The following is a 27,601-nucleotide window of genomic DNA, read 5'->3' on the forward strand; positions in this document are numbered from 1 at the left end:
TGCCGAATGGTAAAATATCTTATTGTTGGCCTGCTGCCTACTTGTATTAATTCTTCTGAATGCAACACTTTACATCCAAACGTCAAACAAAAATACAATTTTTTTCAAATATTCAATGCAACTTTGACTATTTCCTGGTGACCTCTTGCAAACAAGGTTCCTACAGTAGTTTCCTGGTTAAATAAAGTCTAAATAAATAAAATGATGCGCAGTAAAGCTCTTGAGGATGACCAGAAAGAGTCATCTTCATATTGCCATTTTAGTGTTCTGTGGATTCATTGCTGGTTTAAAGTTTAGGTCTACATAGGTCTACATTCTCTTGAAATGGAGACGTCACTAAATTTGCTGGATGCCGGTGAGTTGTCAAGAGAGCGGGAATAAAACGCCAAAATCCAGCTCTACCGCCCTCTAGTGTTCAGGATTATTCATCTGAAGGAAAGGATGGAGGGAGCAGAGCCATAAATAATATAGTATCCTTACAGTGTGTGACTGATGCTCCACTCACCCCCAAGTGATGTGAATGGGCACCTACTGATTAGTCTTTTTCTACCGAATATACATTTTAGTCAGTTGGTTGCACAAATTCCATTACACTTTTCAGCGGACTAAACATTCCAGAACAGGTAAATGCCCGTTTTTGCCAACATGACATTTCAGCCAGCCTGAGCTACAGAGAATCAATAAAGTTATCGATTAAGATGAAGCAAAAAGGAAGGGAAATTATTTGTAATGGGAGTGCCTTGGAAAATGTTTTCAAGAACTGAAGAAGAACTGAAGAACTGACGCTTGAGGTCTCACTTTTGAGAAAGAGCGAGCGAGAAAGAGAGAGAGATATAGAGAACACTGATGTGTAGAGAGCAGGAACTGGGAGTAAAAGTAGGGTGGAATTCACACGGAATATTCAGCTGTACATTTCGTTGGATATATGTTTTCATAATAATTATTGCGACGTGGACAATATTTCCCATGTTTCAGATGTGATCGTGTTTTCATCACATCACTGCCCCCGGTGTCCAGTGAGTGACAAGTACAGTGGATATTATTTAACTACGCCCGAACAGCCTTCAGCCTTCACTTTCGAGGTTTTGGAGTCGATCAATTAATTTAATTAGAAAATACATTCTCAACATGGCTACGGATCAAGAAAATAATAAACAGATTTTGTTAAAGCTGTTGGAGAGACCAGGGAACGGGAGCTGTGTGGATTGCGGAGCTGCAGGTACAGTCTAGGCTACAATGGTCGCATCAATGTCTCAAGTATGTCAGGTCAGGTGGCGCGCGCGATCCTCCAGACAGGTAGGCTATGAACAAGGTCGTTGCGTTTCGCCAAGCAAGCAGCGCTACCTTCTCGCATTAGATAATGGATTATTTAATCACAGACCATATACCATCAAGTTGCGGGTAGGTTAATATAGGAATTATCTGTCTTGAGGGTGTAAATGTGTTTTGATTTGGGGGAATGGAGTCTAGCGATCATGTTCACTGCACAGCCTGGTCTCAGAGGATTTCGTATTATTCTGTATGTAAATCCGAGATGCTGACATGCAAGTACAGTAGGCTACTGGAGTGCTCAGTTGTTTGCAGTTATCAGTTATCAGAGTTATATGTGTCTGTTTACACTCTAGTGAAGTCAAACTGGTGTCATTGCATAACAATAGAGTGAAATCTGGTGAACATTTAAATGTTTGTATCAGAGAGAGAGAGCAAGAGACTGGAACCTTGAGAGAGTGACAGGCAGACAGACAGACAGGCTGACTGACAGAATAACATCATATTTTGGGATTTAGGCCTAATTCCCTGTGTGAGTTCCCCAGGCTCTCTCTCTCTCTCCCTGGCACACTGCCCATTTGACCAATGCCAGTCTATAACTTTATCTACCTCAACAGAGTGAGACCTGCATCTAATCATAATGTAGGTTGTAATACAGTCTTCATAAGCTTATTGTGTCCACTGACCAGGAAGTACGTTACAGACTATTCATGATTTCTTAATGCTATGACTCATTCAAGTTGACGTGCCCTGCCATTAACCTCGATCTATGCTATATTAATCCCCTGGTTCCATCCACTGTAGCAGTTACTATGCTATACGAGTCAAGGCTCGAAGTCAAATAGTGTTATTTATTTTCAGGGTAGTAATTCATATGTGCAATGAATAGCAACTGCATGGATTTTGAAAAGATTTAAGAGGGTCCAGTCAACATAACATCTACTGTATTCCATCATTAAATCATTTAACTCTCCTTATGGATCATTTAGATTCCTCAGGAAGTCTGTCTGCTTCCTTCTTCCGTATCAAGTGTTTCTTGTAAGAATGTAAGAGGATCTGCAATGTGTTTTGTTTGAGATGGCTGCCTCGCTTCTAGTCCCACAAGCATTTCGCTACACTAGCAATAACATCTGCTAACCATGTGTATGTGACCAATACAATTTGATTTGATAACATGGTGACAAAATAAGACATCAGCAAATTTGGAATATAGCTTCCCGTTCTTACAAGATGTCAGTGATATGAGAGGACGAGACACACAGTATGTCATACTTAACTGTAAAGAGCTTTTTTAATTTTTTTCATGGGCCTCATAACGTAGTAGAACACTGTCATCTTTTAAATCCTGCAAATGCCACCTGCTCTTTCATAAGGCCAATGCCAAGAGACACTAATATTTCATCAGGAGTGCTGTGCTATCAATGATGTGAATCAGAGGGCCAGTTTAGCCTGTGGAGCCAGTCTGCTCTGCATGGAGACAATAGATACTCCAGGGTTGTGTTCATTAGGAACCAAATGGAAGAAAAACTGACTGAAACGGACAGATTGCCTAGAATTGTCCAATAAGAAGCTCAATTTATTTTGCTCCGTTGCATAATGTAAAGCATTTTTTTTGTTACATGCCCTAATGAGCATAACTCAAGGCTGAGTGCTGAGCACACCCACACGTTCCCATGGTGACTCAGCTATGAGCTCATCTCTGGAGCCCAGGTCACAGAGTTCACAGTTACGTCTTGTTCTGCTTGGCTTCTGAAAGAAATACAGTATCTACAAGGTGGAATTCATTCAGATGTTTCTCTGCTAGTAGCAGTATCTGGTCAGTATAGGGACTGTGCAGCCTCTTGGGGTTGTATCTCTTCTTTAGTCATTTCATTCTTCCATCTTTTTGGGTTGATGGGATCAGGGATGATGTGAGTGTTTCCTTTAGTAGATTTTAAACAAAAGATACAACAGATAGCTTCTCATTTGGAAATTCTGGGACACACGCTAAAGTGTCAGTCACCCATCGTTGTCTAAGTAAATGTCTCTCTAAACAGCCTATGTGTATTTTGTTAAAGCTGTTAGTATGAGCAAACTGTCTGTCTGTCTGTCTGTCTGTCTGTCTGTCTGTCTGTCTGTCTGTCTGTCTGTCTGTCTGTCTGTCTTTCGAATCTCACAGCATGACTGGTGTACTGAGTGTATTGTATGGGTTTGTGCCATTACTTTCTGTAATTGAGAGAAGAGATGGTTGGTTGAGATAAACCATGTCATACTGTACACTCATAATTGTAAACTGTAAATGTGCAATATAATTTGGAACCATGCCAAGTAGATTCTGTCATCACACTACTTTCTCTCTCTTTCTCTCTCAATGTTGTATTCTTTATTGGCATGACATATCAATGTACATATTGCCAAAGAGCACTTTGGAAATGATTAATTAACAATATCAATAAAAACATAATTAAACATAATATTTCAAGATTGTCACAAACAGGACAATCAATAACAACAATAATCAAGGGTTGTGGGGGGATGGGGTTGTTTTATACTAATGAGAATAAGTCAAAAAATCATTTAATAACAGGAAGATGTGAAGGTTGTTTGGTCTAACAGACAATGCCCCTCTTTATGGCCTTTCACTTACTCTCACTCTCTCTGTCATTCACTCACTCACTCACTCACTCACTCACTCACTCACTCACTCACTCACTCACTCACTCACTCACTCACTCACTCTCTGTCTCTCTCTCTCTCTCTCTCTCTTTCTCTCACTCATTCTCACTCTCTATCAATTCAATTTCAATTTAAGGGCTTTATTGGCATGGGAAACATATGTTTCCATTGCCAAAGCAAGTGAAATAGATAATAAACAAAAGTGAAATAAACAATAAAAAAATAACAGTAAATATTACACTTACAAAAGTTCCAAAACAACAAAGACATTTCAAATCATATCAGTCATATTATGTCTATACACAGTGTTGTAATGATGTGCAAATGGTTAAAGTGCAAAAGAGAAAATAAATAGACGTAAATATAGGTTGTATTTACAGTGGTGTTTGTTCTTCACTGGTTGTCCTTTTCTTGTGGCAACAGGTCACAAATCTTGCTGCTGTGATGGCACACTGTGGTATTTCACCCAATAGATATGGGAGTTTAGAAAAATTGGATTTGTTTTCAAATTCTTTGTGGGTCTGTGTAATCTGAGGGAAATATGTGTCTCTAATATGGTCATACATTGGCAGGAGGTTAGGAAGTGCAGCTCAATTTCTACCTCACTTTGTGGGCAGTGCGCACATAGCCTGTCTTCTCTTGAAAGCCAGGTCTGCCTTTGGGGGCCTTCCTCAATAGCAAGGCGATGCTCACTGAGTCTGTACATAGTCCAAGATTTCCTTAATTTTGTGTCAGTACTCTCTGTTTAGAGCCAAATAGCATTCTAGTTGTGTGTCAAGTAATTCTCTTTTTGTTTTCTCATGATTTGGTTGGGTCTAATAGTGTTGCTGTCCTGGGGCTCTGTGGGGTCTGTTGGTGTTTGTGAACAGAGCCCCAGGACCAGCTTGCTTAGGGGGCTCTCCTCCAGGTTAATTTCTCTGTAGGTGATGGCTTTGTTATGGAAGGTTTGGGAATCACTTCCTTTTAGGTGGTTGTAGAATTTAACGTCTCTTTTCTGGATTTTGATCATTAGTGGGTATCGGCTCTGCATGCATTATTTGGTGTTTTACATTGTACACTGAGGATATTTTTGCAGCATTCTGCATGCAGAGTCTGAATTTGGTGTTTGTCCCATTTTGTGAATTCTTGGTTGGTGAGCAGACCCCAGACCTCACAACCCTGAAGGTTTCTCTCTCTCTCTCTCTCTCTCTCTCTCTCTCTCTGTGTCTCTGTCTCTCTCTCCCTCTCTGTGTCTCTCTCCGTATCTGTCTCTCTTTCTCTCAATTTCACTCAATGCCTTCTCCATTTTTCTTTTCCCCACCTGTCTCTTTTCTGTCCTCTCCTCTTGTCCGTTGTTCCTCTTCTATCTCTCAATATCCTTGCCATCCCCCACCCTCCCTCTCTCTGTGGAATTTACCATAAACATAAATCTACTCACTGTGTGACTCGTCTTTTTTGCAGGTTTATGATCATCTCGCACTATCCCTTTAATTGGGAGATGTGCTGTATATCCCCCACTATCCCTTTAATTGGTAGATGTACTGTATATCCCCCACTATCCCTTTAATTGGTAGATGTACTGTATATCCCCCACTATCCCTTTAATTGGTAGATGTACTGTATATCCCCCACTATCCCTTTAATTGGGAGATGTACTGTATATCCCCCACTATCCCTTTAATTGGGAGATGTACTGTATATCCCCCACTATCCCTTTAATTGGGAGATGTACTGTATATCCCCCACTATCCCTTTAATTGGTAGATGTACTGTATATCCCCCACTATCCCTTTAATTGGTAGATGTACTGTATATCCCCCACTATCCCTTTAATTGGGAGATGTACTGTATATCCCCCACTATCCCTTTAATTGGGAGATGTACTGTATATCCCCCACTATCCCTTTAATTGGGAGATGTACTGTATATCCCCCACTATCCCTTTAATTGGGAGATGTTGTAACGGCGTTCCTCTCTCTCTTTATAAGAAGAGGAGGAGTAGTGATCGAGCCAAGGCGCAGCGGGTTGTGAATACATGATGAATTTTATTTATAAGACAAAACGAAACAAACTATACTTGAATAAACTAACAAAATAACAAAACGAAAATAGACAGACTTAGTACGACGAACTGACATAACACACGCAGAACGAACGAACAAGTACTTACTACAAAAACGCACGAACAAACCGAAACAATCCCGTATGGTGTAACATCGACACAGACAGGAGACAATCACCCACAAACAAACAGTGAGAACACCCTACCTAAATATGACTCTTAATTAGAGGAGAACGCAAAACACCTGCCTCTAATTAAGAGCCATACCAGGCAACCAAAACCAACATAAAACAGATAACATAGACTGCCCACCCAAAACACATGCCCTGACCTAAACAATATACAAAAACAACATAAAACAGGTCAGGACCGTTACAGAACCCCCCCCTCAAGGTGCGAACGCCGGGCGCACCAGCACAACGTCCAGGGGAGGGTCTGGGTGGGCAGTTGACCACGGTGGTGGCTCCGGCTCTGGACGCTGTCCCCACACCACCATAGTCACTCCCCGGTTCTGTCTTCCCCTCCCAATGACCACCCTAAAACTCACATCCCCTAAATAAACGGCCAGCACCAGGAGAAGGGGCAGCACCGGGACAAGGGGCAGCACCGGGACAAGGGGCAGCACCGGGACAAGGGGCAGCACCGGGACAAGGGGCAGCACCGGGACAAGGGGCAGCACCGGGACAAGGGGCAGCACCGGGACAAGGGGCAGCACCAGGATAAGGGGCAGCACCAGGATAAAGACCAGCACCGGGATAAGGGGCAGCACCGGGACAAGGGGCAGCACCGGGATAAGGGGCAGCACCGGGACAAGGGGCAGCACCGGGACAAGGGGCAACACCGGGACAAGGGGCAACACCGGGACAAGGGGCAGGTCCCGGCTGATATACTCTGGCAGATCCTGGCTGAGGGACTCTGGCAGGTCTATGCAGGCTGACGGCTCTCGACGCTCATGGCAGGCTGACGGCTCTCGACGCTCATGGCAGGCTGACGGCTCTCGACGCTCATGGCAGGCTGACGGCTCTCGACGCTCATGGCAGGCTGACGGCTCTCGACGCTCATGGCGGGCTGACGGCTCTCGACGCTCATGGCGGGCTGACGGCTCTCGACGCTCATGGCGGGCTGACGGCTCTCAACGCTCATGGCGGGCTGACGGCTCTCGACGCTCATGGCTCTCTGACGGCTCTGGCTGCTCATGGCTCGCTGGCGGCTCTGGCAGATCCTGTCTGGTTGGCGGCTCTGGCAGATCCTGTCTGGTTGGCGGCTCTGGCAGATCCTGTCTGGTTGGCGGCTCTGGCAGATCCTGTCTGGTTGGCGGCTCTGGCAGATCCTGTCTGGCGGGCGGCTCTAGCGGCTCCTGTCTGGCGGACGGCTCTAGCGGCTCCTGTCTGGCGGACGGCTCTGTAGGCTCATGGCAGACGGGCGGCTTTGCAGGCTCATGGCAGACGGGCGGCTTTGCAGGCTCATGGCAGACGGATGGCTCAGACGGCGCTGGGGAGACGGATGGCTCAGATGGCGCTGGGGAGACGGATGGCTCAGATGGCGCTGGGGAGATGGATGGCTCTGGCCGGATACGGCGCACTGTAGACCTGGTGCGTGGTGCCGGAACTGGAGGCACCGGGCTAAGGATAAGCACCTTCCTACTAGTGCGGGGAGCAGGGACAGGGCACACTGTATTCTCAAAGCCCACTCTATACCTGATGCGAGGTACCGGCACTGGTGACACCGGGCTGAGGACAAGCACATCAGGATTAGTAGGGGGAGAAGATACAGTGTGTTCAGGGCTCTGGAGACGCACAGGAGGCTTTGTGCGTGGTGCCGGAACTGGAGGCACCGAACTGGATACACGCACTACAGAGAGAGTGCGTGGAGGAGGAACTGGGCTCAGGAGACGCACTGGTAGCCTAGTGCGTAGTGTAGGCACTGTAGGTACTAGGCTGGGGCGGGGAGGTGGCGCCGGAAATACCGGACCGTGGAGGCGTACTGGCACTCTTGAGCATTGAGCCTGCCCAACCTTACCTGGTTGAATGCTCCCGGTCGCCCGACCAGTGCGGGGAGGTGGAATAACCCGCACCGGCCTATGTAGGCGAACCGGGGAAACCATGCGTAAGGCCGGTGCCATGTATGCCGGCCCGAGGAGACGCACTGGAGACCAGACGCGTTGAGCCGGCCTCATGACACCTGGCTCAATACCCAATCTAGCCCTACCAGTGCGGGGAGGTGGAATAACCCGCACTGGGCTATGCACTCGTACAGGAGACACCGTGCGCTCTACTGCTTAACACGGCGCCTGCCCGTACTCCCGCTCTCCACGGTAAGCCTGGGAAGTGGGCGCAGGTCTCCTACCTGCCCTTGGCCCACTACCTCTTAGCCCCCCCCCCCAAGAAATTTTTGGGTGTTGCTTACGGGCTTTTTGGGCTTCCGTGCCAGACGCGTTCCCTCATAGCTCCGGTTCCTCTCTCCGGTAGCCTCTGCTCTCCTCAGTGCCTCCAGCTGTTCCCATGGGAGGCGATCCCTACCAGCCAGGATCTCCTCCCATGTGTAGCAACCCTTTCCGTCCAATATATCGTCCCATGTCCATTGCTCCTTCTTTTCCTGTCCCTTACTCCGTTTACTCCGCTGCTTGGCTCTGGTATGGTGGGTGATTCTGTAACGGCGTTCCTCTCTCTCTTCATAAGAAGAGGAGGAGTAGTGATCGAGCCAAGGCGCAGCGGGTTGTGAATACATGATGAATTTTATTTATAAGACAAAACGAAACAAACTATACTTGAATAAACTAACAAAATAACAAAACGAAAATAGACAGACTTAGTACGACGAACTGACATAACACACGCAGAACGAACGAACAAGTACTTACTACAAAAACGCACGAACAAACCGAAACAATCCCGTATGGTGTAACATCGACACAGACAGGAGACAATCACCCACAAACAAACAGTGAGAACACCCTACCTAAATATGACTCTTAATTAGAGGAGAACGCAAAACACCTGCCTCTAATTAAGAGCCATACCAGGCAACCAAAACCAACATAGAAACAGATAACATAGACTGCCCACCCAAAACACATGCCCTGACCTAAACAATATACAAAAACAACATAAAACAGGTCAGGACCGTTACAGATGTACTGTATATCCCCCACTATCCCTTTAATTGGGAGATGTACTGTATATCCCCCACTATCCCTTTAATTGGTAGATGTACTGTATATCACCCACTATCCCTGTAATTGGTAGATGTACTGTATATCCCCCACTATCCCTTTAATTGGTAGATGTACTGTATATCCCCCACTATCCCTTTAATTGGTAGATGTACTGTATATCCCCCACTATCCCTTTAATTGGGAGATGTACTGTATATCCCCCACTATCCCTTTAATTGGGAGATGTACTGTATATCCCTCACTATCCCTTTAATTGGTAGATGTACTGTATATCCCCCACTATCCCTTTAATTGGGAGATGTACTGTATATCCCCCACTATCCCTTTAATTGGGAGATGTACTGTATATCCCTCACTATCCCTTTAATTGAGAGATGTACTGTATATCCCCCACTATCCCTTTAATTGGTAGATGTACTGTATATCCCCCACTATCCCTTTAATTGGGAGATGTACTGTATATCCCCCACTATCCCTTTAATTGGGAGATGTACTGTATATCCCTCACTATCCCTTTAATTGAGAGATGTACTGTATATCCCCCACTATCCCTTTAATTTGTAGATGTACTGTATATCCCTCACTATCCCTTTAATTGGTAGATGTATATCTAAGTGCAACATAGCAGTGGCAGGCTACTTAAGGATATCACTGTCTCTAATGGTTATACCCTGGTGTGCTGTTTGGCTGAGTTACATGAGTTACATACAATGACTGCATCCTCCATAGAAAACGACTTGCTCTATTTCTATGGCCCCGTCATAAACAGCAGCCACTGAAACCAAAACAGAATAAAAGCATCTCACACAACAATGCTGATCAGACAGACAGTCTACAAACAATGTACTTAGGCATAGCCAGAGAGCTCATGCAGGAAATTACATTTACCACATTCTTCTAGTCTTCTGTTGCTTTCATCATATTTTGACCACAGGCTCTGCCTTTTCCAGTTTAGGTTGAACTTACTGCGACATGTGCTGATGTTGGGGACAGACTGTAAAACAGAATATAGGCCCTAAAGGCCGAGAATGACACTAGAATGTACTTCACATCACTCTTTCTTGGCTCCCTTGTATTAAAGCTAAATTTCATGCAAACATACTGAGCCACATGAGAGTGCTTTTAGTAAAAATACTTACAGGAAGTTATAGCATATCTTGTTACAGCAGAGCAGTATGCTTTCCAGGGGTCATAGGGCTCTAAAGATTCCCTCTGTCTGTCCGTCTGTCCTTTTGTCTGACCATCCGTCTGTTTGTCTCTGTCTGTCTGTCCGTTTGTCTGTCCGTTTGTCTGTCCGTCTGTCCTTTTGTCTGTCCATCCATCTGTTTGTCTCTGTCTGTCTGTACGTTTGTCTGTCCGTTTGTCTGTCCGTCTGTCCTTTTGTCTGTCCATCCGTCTGTTTGTCTCTGTCTGTCTGTCCGTTTGTCTGTCCGTTTGTCTGTCCGTTTGTCTGTCTGTCTGTCCTTTTGTCTGTCCATCCGTCTGTTTGTCTCTGTCTGTCTGTCCGTTTGTCTGTCCGTTTGTCTGTCCGTCTGTCCTTTTGTCTGTCTATCCATCTGTTTGTCTCTGTCTGTCTGTCCGTTTGTCTGTCCGTTTGTCTGTCCGTCTCTCCTTTTGTCTGTCCATCCGTCTGTTTGTCTCTGTCTGTCTGTCCGTTTGTCTGTCCGTCTGTCCTTTTGTCTGTCCATCCGTCTGTTTGTCTCTGTCTGTCTGTCCGTTTGTCTGTCTGTTTGTCTGTCCGTTTGTCTGTCCGTCTGTCCTTTTGTCTGTCCATCCGTCTGTTTGTCTCTGTCTGTCTGTCCGTTTGTCTGTCCGTTTGTCTGTCCGTTTGTCTGTCCGTCTGTCCTTTTGTCTGTCCATCCGTCTGTTTGTCTCTGTCTGTCTGTCCGTTTGTCTGTCCGTTTGTCTGTCCGTCTGTCCTTTTGTCTGTCCATCCGTCTGTTTGTCTCTGTCTGTCTGTCCGTTTGTCTGTCCGTTTGTCTGTCCGTTTGTCTGTCCATCCGTCTGTTTGTCTCTGTCTGTCCGTTTGTCTGTCCGTCTGTCCTTTTGTCTGTCCATCCGTCTGTTTGTCTCTGTCTGTCTGTCCGTTTGTCTGTCCGTTTGTCTGTCCGTCTGTCCTTTTGTCTGTCCATCCGTCTGTTTGTCTCTGTCTGTCTGTCTGTCTGTCTGTCTGTCTGTCTGTCTGTCGAGGAGGCAGTGAAATACTGATGGTGGTAAAGGTGCAGGTTGCAGGTTTTGTTGATTGAGGTCACCAAATACTGTCTGTATGAAGCAATAGATTCACATCTGGTCCTAGCGAGAAACACTTCTATTGCTGTACAATTGCCTTGGCATATCAATATGTTTTTATCCCAGAAAGGAAAGGTATGTGTTCCCTTCATACTCCTCTGTCAGTAGCAGGCATAAGAGGCCTGCTGAAGTTCAGTTGCTACACCAGAGGAACCCATAGGGGCTGTATGTATTGCAGTAAATATATTCAGGGATTCCTCCCAAACTGTTTGTATCTGGTGTCTATGTCAGGAGCAGCGTTGAGCCACATATAGTGTCTGTGGGAAATGCTACCCCATAACGATGACTCAAGGTGAGACTCCGTGGTGTCTGATAGACTCCGTCACGCCTTCTGCCCCCCCCCCCCTTCCCCCACAATTATCAGACACATAGGAGAACCACCCTCCCTTCCCTCCCCACACCAGCCCCCACAGGAGGACAGTCTCGTAATAGCAGACGTTAAGCCAGACACTCTGACGGGAGTGCTAATGGTCTGATTCATGACCAGTGGATACTATGAAGCCATGCGTCACCACTATGGAAATGAGCTGGGGATCCTTTACCTCATTAGCTCAATTTGTTTGCACAGAGACTGTCCTCCCTCTTTTTTATACAAACTCTCTTTGTCACTGTATGACAGAAACAATTTATTCAACAAATCTCAAGCTTTCAACATATTATCTTCTCAACCAATAAATGCTTCTTCTTGTAGCAGTGTGTACTTATTTATTTACTATGAAGATAGTGTAGATGCAGACAGGAAGTAGCAGACATAGATTATCACTGGGCTCAATGAGAACTAGAACTATAAGGCCCAGTGCAGTCATTTTCCTGTGTTTTATATATATATTTACACACTATGAGGTTGGAATAATACTTCAATTAAAATGATGATAATGTCCTTTTCGTGTTAGAGCTGTTTGAAAAGACCGGCTGAAATTTCAGGAAGTTTTGGTGGGATGGAGTTTTGGCCTCCCTGGTGACATCACAATTAGTTAGACCAATAAGAAATAGAGTTTTAAACCTCTGCCAATAACAGTTAGTTTTCCCCTCTCCACTCAGACCACTCCCAGACAGTCCTAGCAAAACTCTTGCTTGAGAAATTGCTCTTTGTTAAGAAGCTATTTTGGTTCCTTTTGACCATTTTAATTGAAAACAATCACAGTAAGATACTTAATAGATTCACAGAAATGCTATGATATTGAAATAAAAGCGGCTGCATTGGACCTTTAAGATATCAGTCTAGAGGTCTGTGGTAACCATGTCATGGTAGTAGTGGCCTGTTCTGTCTCTGTTAGTCTGAGGCAGCCTTGAAATGAACTTCCTCATTTGTAGTACTGTCATTGTTGCTAAGGGTGTTTCCTGTGTGCGTGTATGCATGTCTTCTCTCTCTCTGTGTGTGTGTGTGTGTGTGTGTTTCAGACCCGGAGTGGGCGTCCTACACCCTGGGTGTGTTTGTGTGTCAGAGCTGCTCGGGTCTCCATAGAAACATCTCCCAGATCAGCAAAGTCAAGTCTGTCCTGCTGGACCCATGGAGTGATGCAGAGGTAGAGGTGAGTCTGTCCTGCTGGAATCATGGAGTGATGCAGAGGTAGAGGTGAGTCTGTCCTGCTGGACCCATGGAGTGATGCAGAGGTAGAGGTGAGTCTGTCCTGCTGGACCCATGGAGTGATGCAGAGGTAGAGGTGAGTCTGTCCTGCTGGATCCATGGAGTGGTGCAGAGGTAGAGGTGAGTCTGTCCTGCTGGATCCATGGAGTGATGCAGAGGTAGAGGTGATTTGAGTTTGCCATTGGTTCTGTCTGTGTGTGTTTGTGTTTGTGTTTGTGTGGTGTGTGTTTGTGTGGTGTGCTTGTGTGTGTGTTTGTGTGGTGTGTTGTGTGTGTGTGTCTGTGTTTGTGTTTGTGTGGTGTGTTGTGTATGTGTTTGTATTTAGGTTTGTGTGGTGTGTGTGTGTGTGTGTGTGTGTGTGTGTGTGTGTGTGTGTGTGTGTGTGTGTGTGTGTGTGTGTGTGTGTGTGTGTGTGTGTGTGTGTGTCTGTGTGGTGTGTTGGGTTTGTGTCTGTGTTTGTGTTTGTATTTGTGTTTGTATGGTGTGTTTGTGTGTGTGTGTGTGTGTGTGTCTGTGTTTGTGTTTTGTATTTGTGTTTGTATGGTGTGTTTGTGTGTGTGTGTGTGTGTGTATGGGGGGCAGTGTTGTGAGGACAGCATCTCAGCCCTAATTCTGGCAGGTGATTAATGGAGGAAGGGAAAGAAGGGAGATGGAGACTAAATGAGTTGAAGGAGGGCAGAATGAGAGAAAAAGGGGTTTGAGACCAGAGATAAAGGGGGAGGTGTCAAGGTTTGGTATTGATCTTGTGTGCATGCCAGCACAGTGTATGTGTGTGTATGTATGTGCATGTATGCATGAGTGTGTGTGTGAGTGAAACCCAGCTCATGAAACATCTCTTTCTCTCTGTGATTGTAGTTTATGGCGTCCAACGGCAACGATGCTGCTAAAGCCAAATATGAACAGAAGGTGCCTGTTTTCTACTACCGTCCCACACACACAGACTGCCAGTAAGTGTCTTGGTCCCTGGCCCTACTACCGTCCAACACACACAGACTGCCAGTAAGTGTCTTGGTTCCTGGCCCTACTACCGTCCCACACACACAGACTGCCAGTAAGTGTCTTGGTCCCTGGCCCTACAACCATCCAACACACACAGACTGCCAGTAAGTGTGTTGATCCCTGGCCCTACAACCGTCCAACACACACAGACTGCCAGTAAGTGTCTTGGTCCCTGGCCCTACAACCGTCCAACACACACAGACTGCCAGTAAGTGTCTTGGTCCCTGGCCCTACAACCATCCAACACACACAGACTGCCAGTAAGTGTCTTGGTCCCTGGCCCTACTACTGTCCAACACACACAGACTGCCAGTAAGTGTCTTGGTCCCTGGCCCTACAACCATCCAACACACACATACTGCCAGTAAGTGTGTTGATCCCTGGCCCTACAACCGTCCAACACACACAGACTGCCAGTAAGTGTCTTGGTCCCTGGCCCTAGAACCATCCAACACACACAGACTGCCAGTAAGTTTCTTGGTCCCTGGCCCTACTACCGTCCAACACACACAGACTGCCAGTAAGTATCTTGGTCCCTGGCCCTACAACCATCCAACACACACATACTGCCAGTAAGTGTCTTGGTCCCTGGCCCTACAACCATCCAACACACACAGACTGCCAGTAAGTGTCTTGGTCCCTGGCCCTACTACCGTCCAACACACACAGACTGCCAGTAAGTGTCTTGGTCCCTGGCCCTACAACCATCCAACACACACAGACTGCCAGTAAGTGTCTTGGTCCCTGGCCCTACTACCGTCCCACACACCCAGACTGCCAGTAAGTGTCTTGGTCCCTGGCCCTGCTACCATCCAACACACACAGACTGCCAGTAAGTGTCTTGGTCCCTGGCCCTACTACCGTCCAACACACACAGACTGCCAGTAAGTGTCTTGGTCCCTGGCCCTACAACCGTCCAACACACACAGACTGCCAGTAAGAGTCTTGGTACCTGGCCCTACTACCGTCCAACACACACAGACTGCCAGTAAGTGTCTTGGTCCCTGAACCTACAACCCACCAACACACACAGACTGCCAGTAAGTGTCTTGGTACCTGGCCCTACAACCATCCAACACAAACAGACTGCCAGTAAGTGTCTTGGTCCCTGGCCCTACAACTGTCCAACACACACAGACTGCCAGTAAGTGTCTTGGTCCCTGGCCCTACAACCATCCAACACAAACAGACTGCCAGTCAGTCTCTTGGTCCCTGGCCCTACAGCCGTCCAACACAAACAGACTGCCAGTAAGTGTGTTGATCCCTGGCCCTACAACCATCCAACACACACAGACTGCCAGTAAGTGTCTTGGTCCCTGGCCCTACAACCGTCCAACACACACAGACTGCCAGTAAGTGTCTTGGTCCCTGGCCCTACTACCGTCCAACACACACAGACTGCCAGTAAGTGTATTGGTCCCTGGCCCTGCTACCGTCCAACACACACAGACTGCCAGTACGTGTCTTGGTTCCTGGCCCTACTACCGTCCCACACACACAGACTGCCAGTAAGTGTCTTGGTACCTGGCCCTACTACCGTCCCACACACACAGACTGCCAGTAAGTGTCTTGGTCCCTGGCCCTACAACCATCCAACACACACAGACTGCCAGTAAGTGTCTTGGTCCCTGGCCCTACTACCGTCCAACACACACAGACTGCCAGTAAGTGTCTTGGTCCCTGGCCCTACAACCATCCAACACACACAGACTGCCAGTAAGTGTCTTGGTCCCTGGCCCTACTACCGTCCAACACACACAGACTGCCAGTAAGTGTCTTGGTCCCTGGCCCTACAACCGTCCAACACACACAGACTGCCAGTAAGTGTCTTGGTCCCTGGCCCTACAACCGTCCAACACAAACAGACTGCCAGTAAGTCCCTTGGTCCCTGGCCCTACAACCGTCCAACACAAACAGACTGCCAGTAAGTGTCTTGGTCCCTGGCCCTACAACCGTCCAACACACACAGACTGCCAGTAAGTGTCTTGGTCCCTGGCCCTACAACCGTCCAACACACACAGACTGCCAGTGAGTGTCTTGGACCCTGGCCCTACTACCGTCCAACACACACAGACTGCCAGTAAGTGTCTTGGTCCCTGGCCCTACAACCGTCCAACACACACAGACTGCCAGTAAGTGTCTTGGTCCCTGGCCCTACTACCGTCCAACACACACAGACTGCCAGTAAGTGTATTGGTCCCTGGCCCTGCTACCGTCCAACACACACAGACTGCCAGTAAGTGTCTTGGTCCCTGGCCCTACTACCGTCCCACACACACAGACTGCCATTAAGTGTCTTGGTACCTGGCCCTACTACCGTCCCACACACACAGACTGCCAGTAAGTGTCTTGGTCCCTGGCCCTACAACCATCCAACACACACAGACTGCCATTAAGTGTCTTGGTCCCTGGCCCTACAACTGTCCAACACAAACAGACTGCCAGTAAGTGTCTTGGTCCCTGGCCCTACAACCGTCCATCACAAACAGACTGCCAGTAAGTGTCTTGGTCCCTGGCCCTACAACCGTCCAACACACACAGACTGCCAGTAAGTGTCTTGGTCCCTGGCCCTACTACCGTCCAACACACACAGACTGCCAATCAGTGTCTTGGTCCCTGGCCCTACAAACGTCCAACACACACAGACTGCCAGTAAGTGTCTTGGTCCCTGGCCCTACTACCGTCCAACACACACAGACTGCCAGTAAGTGTCTTGGTCCCTGGCCCTACAACTGTCCAACACACATAGACCTCTGGCCTAACCACCCACCCCTTCATGCCATGATCCAGTTCGCTCAGCTGGGTCACCCTCTGTCTGTGTGACCGCTCCTCTCAGTGGCCCTCTAAACACTGTAACATAACACAAACTTCACCAAACATGACCAACTTTAAACTTGTGGGCTTCTCATTGGCACACCTGTAAAATGACAACTTCTCAAAGACTAAATGGGTTATAGTCATCTGGAGGAAGCTCCACGTAGAGTTATGGAGGTAGAACCATTACCAGATGTTGGTTACCTATACAGGAACCACCCTTATATATACCTATTCCTCCTTTTCAGGTGTGCAATGTTTAGTCATCAATGGCAGAGGCCAGAGGAAAGGCAACAGTTTGGAATGCAGCCACAGTGCATTCATTGTCTTACGTCAGATCGCTCGAGGATTCCGCTTGCTCTGGTTGAGAGACGAGTGTAGGAGTGACGCTACCGGATGTAAGATAATGGCCCAAGTGTTGACAGTACCCTTCCAAATGGAGTCCTCAGCCTGGTTCTCCTGGGGGGTAACAGTCCCACTGGGCACAGACGTCAGTTCAACGTCTAGTATTGATTTACATTTGGTTGAGTTGTCAACTATTCAATGTAAAATCAGAAAAACATTTCAAAGTGTCATTGGATTTAGATATGAACTAGGACTTTTTGCAAATCTAACTTGTTTTCTCCACGTTGATTCAATCACATACATTTTTTGGGGTTGAAATGACGTGGAAACAATGTTGATTCAACCAGTGAATGGCCTCCAGTGATCAATAACAACACAATCACCAACAATATGTTAAGCTGCTACACAGGGCTTCTCCTGCTGGGGAGATCTGGGAAGGTGAAAGGCAACCACACGCAATAGAGTAGAGAGACAAGAGAGAGGAGAGGAGGGTGGTGAGGTGTGGTAGAGAGACTAGAACGAGTAGAATACACAAGAGAGAGGAGAGGAGGATGGTGAGGTGTGGTAGAGAGACTAGAACGAGTAGAATACACAAGAGAGAGGAGAGGAGGGTGGTGAGGTGTGGTAGAGAGACTAGAACGAGTAGAATACACAAGAGAGAGGAGAGGAGGGTTGATGAGGTGTGGTAGAGAGACTAGGACGAGTAGAATACACCAGAGAGAGGAGAGGAGGATGGTGAGGTGTGGTAGAGGGACTAGAAAGAGTAGAATACACAAGAGAGAGGAGAGGAGGATGGTGAGGTGTGGTAGAGAGACTAGAAAGAGTAGAATACACAAGAGAGAGGAGGAGGGTTGATGAGGTGTGGTAGAGAGACTAGAAAGAGTAGAATACACAAGAGAGATGAGAGGAGGATGGTGAGGTGTGGTAGAGAGACTAGAAAGAGTAGAGTACACAAGAGAGAGGAGGAGGGTTGATGAGGTGTGGTAGAGAGACTAGAACGAGTAGAATACACCAGAGAGAGGAGAGGAGGATGGTGAGGTGTGGTAGAGAGACTAGAAAGAGTAGAATACACAAGAGAGAGGAGAGGAGGATGGTGAGGTGTGGTAGAGAGACTAGAAAGAGTAGAATACACAAGAGAGAGGAGAGGAGGGTTGATGAGGTGTGGTAGAGAGACCAGAACGAGTAGAATACACAAGAGAGAGGAGAGGAGGATGGTGAGGTGTGGTAGAGAGACTAGAAAGAGTAGAATACACGAGAGAGAGGAGAGGAGGGTTGATGAGGTGTGGTAGAGAGACTAGAACGAGTAGACTACACAAGAGAGAGGAGAGGAGGATGGTGAGGTGTGGTAGAGAGACTAGAACGAGTAGAATACACAAGATAGAGGAGAGGAGGGTTGATGAGGTGTGGTAGAGAGACTAGAACGAGTAGAATACACAAGAGAGAGGAGAGGAGGATGGTGAGGTGTGGTAGAGGGACTAGAAAGAGTAGAATACACAAGAGAGAGGAGAGGAGGGTTGATGAGGTGTGGTAGAGAGACTAGAACGAGTAGAATACACAAGAGAGAGGAGAGGAGGATGGTGAGGTGTGGTAGAGAGACTAGAAAGAGTAGAATACACAAGAGAGAGGAGAGGAGGGTTGATGAGGTGTGGTAGAGAGACTAGAACGAGTAGAATACACCAGAGAGAGGAGAGGAGGATGGTGAGGTGTGGTAGAGAGACTAGAAAGAGTAGAATACACAAGAGAGAGGAGAGGAGGATGGTGAGGTGTGGTAGAGAGACTAGAAAGAGTAGAATACACAAGAGAGAGGAGAGGAGGATGGTGAGGTGTGGTAGAGAGACTAGAAAGAGTATAATACACAAGAGAGAGGAAAGGAGGGTTGATGAGGTGTGGTAGAGAGACTATAACGAGTAGAATACACAAGAGAGAGGAGAGGAGGATGGTGAGGTGTGGTAGAGGGACTAGAAAGAGTAGAATACACAAGAGAGAGGAGAGGAGGGTTGATGAGGTGTGGTAGAGAGACTAGAACGAGTAGAATACACAAGAGAGAGGAGAGGAGGGTTGATGAGGTGTGGTAGAGAGACTAGAAAGAGTAGAATACACAAGAGAGAGGAGAGGAGGGTTGATGAGGTGTGGTAGAGAGACTAGAACGAGTAGAATACACCAGAGAGAGGAGAGGAGGATGGTGAGGTGTGGTAGAGAGACTAGAAAGAGTAGAATACACAAGAGAGAGGAGAGGAGGATGGTGAGGTGTGGTAGAGACACTAGAATGAGTAGAATACACAAGAGAGAGGAGAGGAGGGTTGATGAGGTGTGGTAGAGAGACTAGAACGAGTAGAATACACAAGAGAGAGGAGAGGAGGGTTGATGAGGTGTGGTAGAGAGACTAGAACGAGTAGAATACACAAGAGAGAGGAGAGGAGGAAGGTGAGGTGTGGTAGAGGGACTAGAAAGAGTAGAATACACAAGAGAGAGGAGAGGAGGGTTGATGAGGTGTGTTAGAGAGACTAGAACGAGTAGAATACACAAGAGAGAGGAGAGGAGTGTTGATGAGGTGTGGTAGAGAGACTAGAAGAGTAGAATACACAAGAGAGAGGAGAGGAGGGTTGATGAGGTGTGGTAGAGAGACTAGAACGAGTAGAATACACAAGAGAGAGGAGAGGAGGATGGTGAGGTGTGGTAGAGAGACTAGAAAGAGTAGAATACACAAGAGAGAGGAGAGGAGGGTTGATGAGGTGTGGTAGAGAGACTAGAACGAGTAGAATACACAAGAGAGAGGAGAGGAGGATGGTGAGGTGTGGTAGAGAGACTAGGACGAGTAGAATACACAAGAGAGAGGAGAGGAGGGTTGATGAGGTGTGGTAGAGAGACTAGAACGAGTAGAATACACAAGAGAGAGGAGAGGAGGATGGTGAGGTGTGGTAGAGGGACTAGAAAGAGTAGAATACACAAGAGAGAGGAGAGGAGGGTTGATGAGGTGTGGTAGAGAGACTAGAACGAGTAGAATACACAAGAGAGAGGAGAGGAGGATGGTGAGGTGTGGTAGAGAGACTAGAAAGAGTAGAATACACAAGATAGAGGAGAGGAGGGTTGATGAGGTGTGGTAGAGAGACTAGAACGAGTAGAATACACAAGAGAGAGGAGAGGATGGTGAGGTGTGGTAGAGAGACTAGAACGAGTAGAATACACAAGAGAGAGGAGAGGAGGGTTGATGAGGTGTGGTAGAGAGACTAGAAAGAGTAGAATACACAAGAGAGAGGAGAGGAGGATGGTGAGGTGTGGTAGAGAGACTAGAACGAGTAGAATACACCAGAGAGAGGAGAGGAGGGTTGATGAGGTGTGGTAGAGAGACTAGAAAGAGTAGAATACACCAGAGAGAGGAGAGGAGGGTTGATGAGGTGTGGTAGAGAGACTAGAACGAGTAGAATACACAAGAGAGAGGAGAGGAGGGTTGATGAGGTGTGGTAGAGAGACTAGAAGAGTAGAATATACCAGAGAGAGGAGAGGAGGTTTGATGAGGTGTGGTAGAGAGACTAGAACGAGTAGAATACACAAGAGAGAGGAGAGGAGGGTTGATGAGGTGTGGTAGAGAGACTAGAAGAGTAGAATACACCAGAGAGAGGAGAGGAGGATGGTGAGGTGTGGTAGAGAGACTAGAAAGAGTAGAATACACAAGAGAGAAAAGAGGAGGGTTGATGAGGTGTGGTAGAGAGACTAGAAGAGTAGAATACACCAGAGAGAGGAGAGGAGGATGGTGAGGTGTGGTAGAGAGACTAGAAAGAGTAGAATACACAAGAGAGAGGAGAGGAGGGTTGGTGAGGTGTGGTAGAGAGACTAGAACGAATAGAATACACAAGAGAGAGGAGAGGAGGGTTGATGAGGTGTGGTAGAGAGACTAGAACAAGTAGAATACACAAGAGAGAGGAGAGGAGGGTTGATGAGGTGTGGTAGAGAGACTAGAACGAGTAGAATACACAAGAGAGAGGAGAGGAGGGTTGATGAGGTTTGGTAGAGAGACTAGAACGAGTAGAATACACAAGAGAGAGGAGAGGAGGATGGTGAGGTGTGGTAGAGAGACTAGAAAGAGTAGAATACACAAGAGAGAGGAGAGGAGGATGGTGAGGTGTGGTAGAGAGACTAGAAAGAGTAGAATACACGAGAGAGAGGAGAGGAGGGTTGATGAGGTGTGGTAGAGAGACTAGAACGAGTAGACTACACAAGAGAGAGGAGAGGAGGATGGTGAGGTGTGGTAGAGAGACTAGAACGAGTAGAATACACCAGAGAGAGGAGAGGAGGATGGTGAGGTGTGGTAGAGAGACTAGAAAGAGTAGAATACACAAGAGAGAGGAGAGGAGGATGGTGAGGTGTGGTAGAGAGACTAGAAAGAGTAGAATACACAAGAGAGAGGAGAGGAGGGTTGATGAGGTGTGGTAGAGAGACCAGAACGAGTAGAATACACAAGAGAGAGGAGAGGAGGATGGTGAGGTGTGGTAGAGAGACTAGAAAGAGTAGAATACACGAGAGAGAGGAGAGGAGGGTTGATGAGGTGTGGTAGAGAGACTAGAACGAGTAGACTACACAAGAGAGAGGAGAGGAGGATGGTGAGGTGTGGTAGAGAGACTAGAACGAGTAGAATACACAAGATAGAGGAGAGGAGGGTTGATGAGGTGTGGTAGAGAGACTAGAACGAGTAGAATACACAAGAGAGAGGAGAGGAGGATGGTGAGGTGTGGTAGAGGGACTAGAAAGAGTAGAATACACAAGAGAGAGGAGAGGAGGGTTGATGAGGTGTGGTAGAGAGACTAGAACGAGTAGAATACACAAGAGAGAGGAGAGGAGGATGGTGAGGTGTGGTAGAGAGACTAGAAAGAGTAGAATACACAAGAGAGAGGAGAGGAGGGTTGATGAGGTGTGGTAGAGAGACTAGAACGAGTAGAATACACCAGAGAGAGGAGAGGAGGATGGTGAGGTGTGGTAGAGAGACTAGAAAGAGTAGAATACACAAGAGAGAGGAGAGGAGGATGGTGAGGTGTGGTAGAGAGACTAGAAAGAGTAGAATACACAAGAGAGAGGAGAGGAGGATGGTGAGGTGTGGTAGAGAGACTAGAAAGAGTATAATACACAAGAGAGAGGAAAGGAGGGTTGATGAGGTGTGGTAGAGAGACTATAACGAGTAGAATACACAAGAGAGAGGAGAGGAGGATGGTGAGGTGTGGTAGAGGGACTAGAAAGAGTAGAATACACAAGAGAGAGGAGAGGAGGGTTGATGAGGTGTGGTAGAGAGACTAGAACGAGTAGAATACACAAGAGAGAGGAGAGGAGGGTTGATGAGGTGTGGTAGAGAGACTAGAAAGAGTAGAATACACAAGAGAGAGGAGAGGAGGGTTGATGAGGTGTGGTAGAGAGACTAGAACGAGTAGAATACACCAGAGAGAGGAGAGGAGGATGGTGAGGTGTGGTAGAGAGACTAGAAAGAGTAGAATACACAAGAGAGAGGAGAGGAGGATGGTGAGGTGTGGTAGAGACACTAGAATGAGTAGAATACACAAGAGAGAGGAGAGGAGGGTTGATGAGGTGTGGTAGAGAGACTAGAACGAGTAGAATACACAAGAGAGAGGAGAGGAGGGTTGATGAGGTGTGGTAGAGAGACTAGAACGAGTAGAATACACAAGAGAGAGGAGAGGAGGAAGGTGAGGTGTGGTAGAGGGACTAGAAAGAGTAGAATACACAAGAGAGAGGAGAGGAGGGTTGATGAGGTGTGTTAGAGAGACTAGAACGAGTAGAATACACAAGAGAGAGGAGAGGAGTGTTGATGAGGTGTGGTAGAGAGACTAGAAGAGTAGAATACACAAGAGAGAGGAGAGGAGGGTTGATGAGGTGTGGTAGAGAGACTAGAACGAGTAGAATACACAAGAGAGAGGAGAGGAGGATGGTGAGGTGTGGTAGAGAGACTAGAAAGAGTAGAATACACAAGAGAGAGGAGAGGAGGGTTGATGAGGTGTGGTAGAGAGACTAGAACGAGTAGAATACACAAGAGAGAGGAGAGGAGGATGGTGAGGTGTGGTAGAGAGACTAGGACGAGTAGAATACACAAGAGAGAGGAGAGGAGGGTTGATGAGGTGTGGTAGAGAGACTAGAACGAGTAGAATACACAAGAGAGAGGAGAGGAGGATGGTGAGGTGTGGTAGAGGGACTAGAAAGAGTAGAATACACAAGAGAGAGGAGAGGAGGGTTGATGAGGTGTGGTAGAGAGACTAGAACGAGTAGAATACACAAGAGAGAGGAGAGGAGGATGGTGAGGTGTGGTAGAGAGACTAGAAAGAGTAGAATACACAAGATAGAGGAGAGGAGGGTTGATGAGGTGTGGTAGAGAGACTAGAACGAGTAGAATACACAAGAGAGAGGAGAGGATGGTGAGGTGTGGTAGAGAGACTAGAACGAGTAGAATACACAAGAGAGAGGAGAGGAGGGTTGATGAGGTGTGGTAGAGAGACTAGAAAGAGTAGAATACACAAGAGAGAGGAGAGGAGGATGGTGAGGTGTGGTAGAGAGACTAGAACGAGTAGAATACACCAGAGAGAGGAGAGGAGGGTTGATGAGGTGTGGTAGAGAGACTAGAAAGAGTAGAATACACCAGAGAGAGGAGAGGAGGGTTGATGAGGTGTGGTAGAGAGACTAGAACGAGTAGAATACACAAGAGAGAGGAGAGGAGGGTTGATGAGGTGTGGTAGAGAGACTAGAAGAGTAGAATATACCAGAGAGAGGAGAGGAGGTTTGATGAGGTGTGGTAGAGAGACTAGAACGAGTAGAATACACAAGAGAGAGGAGAGGAGGGTTGATGAGGTGTGGTAGAGAGACTAGAAGAGTAGAATACACCAGAGAGAGGAGAGGAGGATGGTGAGGTGTGGTAGAGAGACTAGAAAGAGTAGAATACACAAGAGAGAAAAGAGGAGGGTTGATGAGGTGTGGTAGAGAGACTAGAAGAGTAGAATACACCAGAGAGAGGAGAGGAGGATGGTGAGGTGTGGTAGAGAGACTAGAAAGAGTAGAATACACAAGAGAGAGGAGAGGAGGGTTGGTGAGGTGTGGTAGAGAGACTAGAACGAATAGAATACACAAGAGAGAGGAGAGGAGGGTTGATGAGGTGTGGTAGAGAGACTAGAACAAGTAGAATACACAAGAGAGAGGAGAGGAGGGTTGATGAGGTGTGGTAGAGAGACTAGAACGAGTAGAATACACAAGAGAGAGGAGAGGAGGGTTGATGAGGTTTGGTAGAGAGACTAGAACGAGTAGAATACACAAGAGAGAGGAGAGGAGGGTTGATGAGGTGTGGTAGAGAGACTAGAAGAGTAGAATACACAAGAGAGAGGAGAGGAGGGTTGATGAGGTGTGGTAGAGAGACTAGAACGAGTAGAATACACCAGAGAGAGGAGAGGAGGATGTTGAGGTGTGGTAGAGAGACTAGAAAGAGTAGAATACACAAGAGAGAGGAGAGGAGGGTTGATGAGGTGTGGTAGAGAGACTAGAACGAGTAGAATACACCAGAGAGAGGAGAGGAGGATGTTGAGGTGTGGTAGAGAGACTAGAAAGAGTAGAATACACAAGAGAGAGGAGAGGAGGGTTGATGAGGTGTGGTAGAGAGACTAGAAGAGTAGAATACACCAGAGAGAGGAGAGGAGGGTTGATGAGGTGTGGTAGAGAGACTAGAACGAGTAGAATACACAAGAGAGAGGAGAGGAGGGTTGATGAGGTGTGGTAGAGAGACTAGAAGAGTTGAATACACCAGAGAGAGGAGAGGAGGGTTGATGAGGTGTGGTAGAGAGACTAGAACGAGTAGAATACACAAGAGAGAGGAGAGGAGGGTTGATGAGGTGTGGTAGAGAGACTAGAAGAGTAGAATACACCAGAGAGAGGAGAGGAGGATGGTGAGGTGTGGTAGAGAGACTAGAAAGAGTAGAATACACAAGAGAGAAAAGAGGAGGGTTGATGAGGTGTGGTAGAGAGACTAGAAGAGTAGAATACACCAGAGAGAGGAGAGGAGGATGGTGAGGTGTGGTAGAGAGACTAGAAAGAGTAGAATACACAAGAGAGAGGAGAGGAGGGTTGGTGAGGTGTGGTAGAGAGACTAGAACGAATAGAATACACAAGAGAGAGGAGAGGAGGGTTGATGAGGTGTGGTAGAGAGACTAGAACGAGTAGAATACACAAGAGAGAGGAGAGGAGGGTTGATGAGGTGTGGTAGAGAGACTAGAACGAGTAGAATACACAAGAGAGAGGAGAGGAGGGTTGATGAGGTGTGGTAGAGAGACTAGAACGAGTAGAATACACAAGAGAGAGGAGAGGGGGGTTGATGAGGTGTGGTAGAGAGACTAGAAGAGTAGAATACACAAGAGAGAGGAGAGGAGGGTTGATGAGGTGTGGCAGAGAGACTAGAACGAATAGAATACACAAGAGAGAGAGACAGAGCAAAATGTTTGTTCATGTTGCCGGTGTGCATTTTAAGACGGATTACTGATAAGACAGAAAGAGAGAAGAGAGAGAGATAGAGTGAGCGAAAGTGTTGAAAGACAAGGGTGGTGATGGAGGGAGGAAGGCTGGGGGAGGAAGGGAGGGAGGGAAGAAGACGTGAAATGGGAATGATAAATTCAGAGCGAGGCAGAGGGAATTGGAGAGAAGGTTGTCAAAGTATTTTTATGGGTGACTGTCCATTCCAATCATTTCTGTAATAAAAATATTTTGACTTGGCAATCCTGATGATTTGACAGGGCAGAGGAGCAATATAATATTTAAAATACTTAAAAGAAAAGTACACCATTATACACTCACTAGATGAGAACTCCAGGGTTGTGTTCATTAGGCACCAAACGGACTGAAACAGGGAGGAACTCTCTGGACTGGTCCAATAACAAATACTTATTTTTGTGTTCCGTGGCAATACATTTTCAGTTGCTTGCCCTAATGAACACCACCCTGATCTGTCATCCATGTTGGTTAATGAGACATTATTGACAGTGAATGTTTTCAAGCATAAACACAGTAAATATAGTAAACAAACACCTGTTTCTGCAGGCTCCTTCGGGAACAGTGGATCAGAGCCAGATACGAGAGGAAGGAGTTTGTGTGTGTGGAGAGACAGGAGCCTTACTCTGCAGGTAAGACTGAGTACACACACACACACACAAACACATGCACATATGCATACAAACAAGTACGCTCGCATACACACACACACACAGCCACACACATACAGACACACACACACACACACACATACACAGACAGAATGAGCCTGAGCCTTTCTCTCTGTCTTTATCCTCTCACCACAGTGTGCTCCTCAACACCCCTGCATTCCACACTCAGAGAATAATGGCCTTTCTAAGGCTGAACAGCTGATACAATCAGTAGTGAAAGAAAGAGAGAAAGAGAGAAATAGTGAGTGGGAAAGAGAGAGAGAACAAAGAAAGAAAGAGAGAGAACAAAGAAAGAGACCTCAACGTTCCCTCTCTTTCCTGGAAATCCATTCAAATAATATCAAATGCCATTCAACTTTGAGAGTTTTTTCTCGTGCTTCTTTCCATTCATGTGCTTTATCATTGCTATGCCTACATCATGTTATCTCAGGACCACATGAGCAGTAAAGAGCTGTTACTTTGAGACGATAATAGGATAAGCCTTGTGCCGCCTTGTCATCTCGCTTCAGCGACCGCCACATTGTCGTCCTTTCCTCTACTAAACCCCTCTGTGATGCAGAAAGCGAGACAGAAATGTGCTAACAGGGTTGGGTAGTTTCTAAATGTAATCCGCTAGTTACTAGTTACCTGTTCAAAATTGTAATCGGTAACGTAACTTTTGGATTACCCAAAATCAGTCACATAAATCCGATTATTTTCAGTTACTTTTGGATGACTTTCCCCTTAAGAGGCATTAGAAGAAGACAAAAAGGATCCAGTAAACACATTTGGTGTGTCATCGTAGTGTTCTCTGACTTGTGGTGAGACTCACTCAGGTGGAACAAACTGAAACTTGCGCCTTTTTTCAATGCTGAATTGAAAAACTATTAAGAAAACAGAAAGGTGTGATAATGTATTTTTTTCCACAAACATCCTTTCTGAATTTATAAATAATCCAAGCAGTAATCATCTACTTATTACAATATTTTTTTGGGTAAACAGATTACACCACCTTGACCCAGCCTCAGCAACACACACACACACACACACAGTCGGTCAGTCGGTTAGTCAGTCAGTCATCATGTAGTCGTCACATCATTATCTCTCTGATGAGTGTCTCTGTCCTCTTTGCCACCAAAGAGGAATCAGCCTTAAAGGGATAGTTAGGATTTTGCTGACTTCCCTGGCGTCAGATGAACTCATGGATACCATGTGTATATATCTGTGTCCAGTATGATAATACTTATTTTCCACCATAA

General features: G+C 46.7%; 1 protein-coding gene across 4 annotated transcripts in view; it reads left to right on the forward strand.

Moving 5' to 3' along the window:
* Nucleotides 1–551: 551 nt before the first annotated feature.
* The window catches only part of LOC129833874 (arf-GAP with dual PH domain-containing protein 1-like), a 36,987-nt gene continuing 9,937 nt past the window's right edge, over nt 552–27,601 (forward strand). Inside the window, exons 1-4 of one of the 4 annotated variants that reach the window (XM_055898719.1) lie at nt 552–623; nt 12,831–12,961; nt 13,873–13,964; nt 26,242–26,324. In XM_055898719.1, the coding sequence (XP_055754694.1) occupies nt 13,876–13,964; nt 26,242–26,324 (172 nt within the window). In that variant the 5' untranslated portion in view covers nt 552–623; nt 12,831–12,961; nt 13,873–13,875. Of the gene's footprint in view, nt 624–651; nt 1,220–12,830; nt 12,962–13,058; nt 13,094–13,148; nt 13,182–13,872; nt 13,965–26,241; nt 26,325–27,601 lie in introns of those variants that run through there. The other 3 variants (XM_055898717.1, XM_055898718.1, XM_055898720.1) reach the window with 3 other exon arrangements.

The sequence above is a fragment of the Salvelinus fontinalis genome, chromosome 34, assembly GCF_029448725.1.
Source record: "Salvelinus fontinalis isolate EN_2023a chromosome 34, ASM2944872v1, whole genome shotgun sequence".
Classification (NCBI taxonomy): Eukaryota; Metazoa; Chordata; class Actinopteri; order Salmoniformes; family Salmonidae; genus Salvelinus; species Salvelinus fontinalis.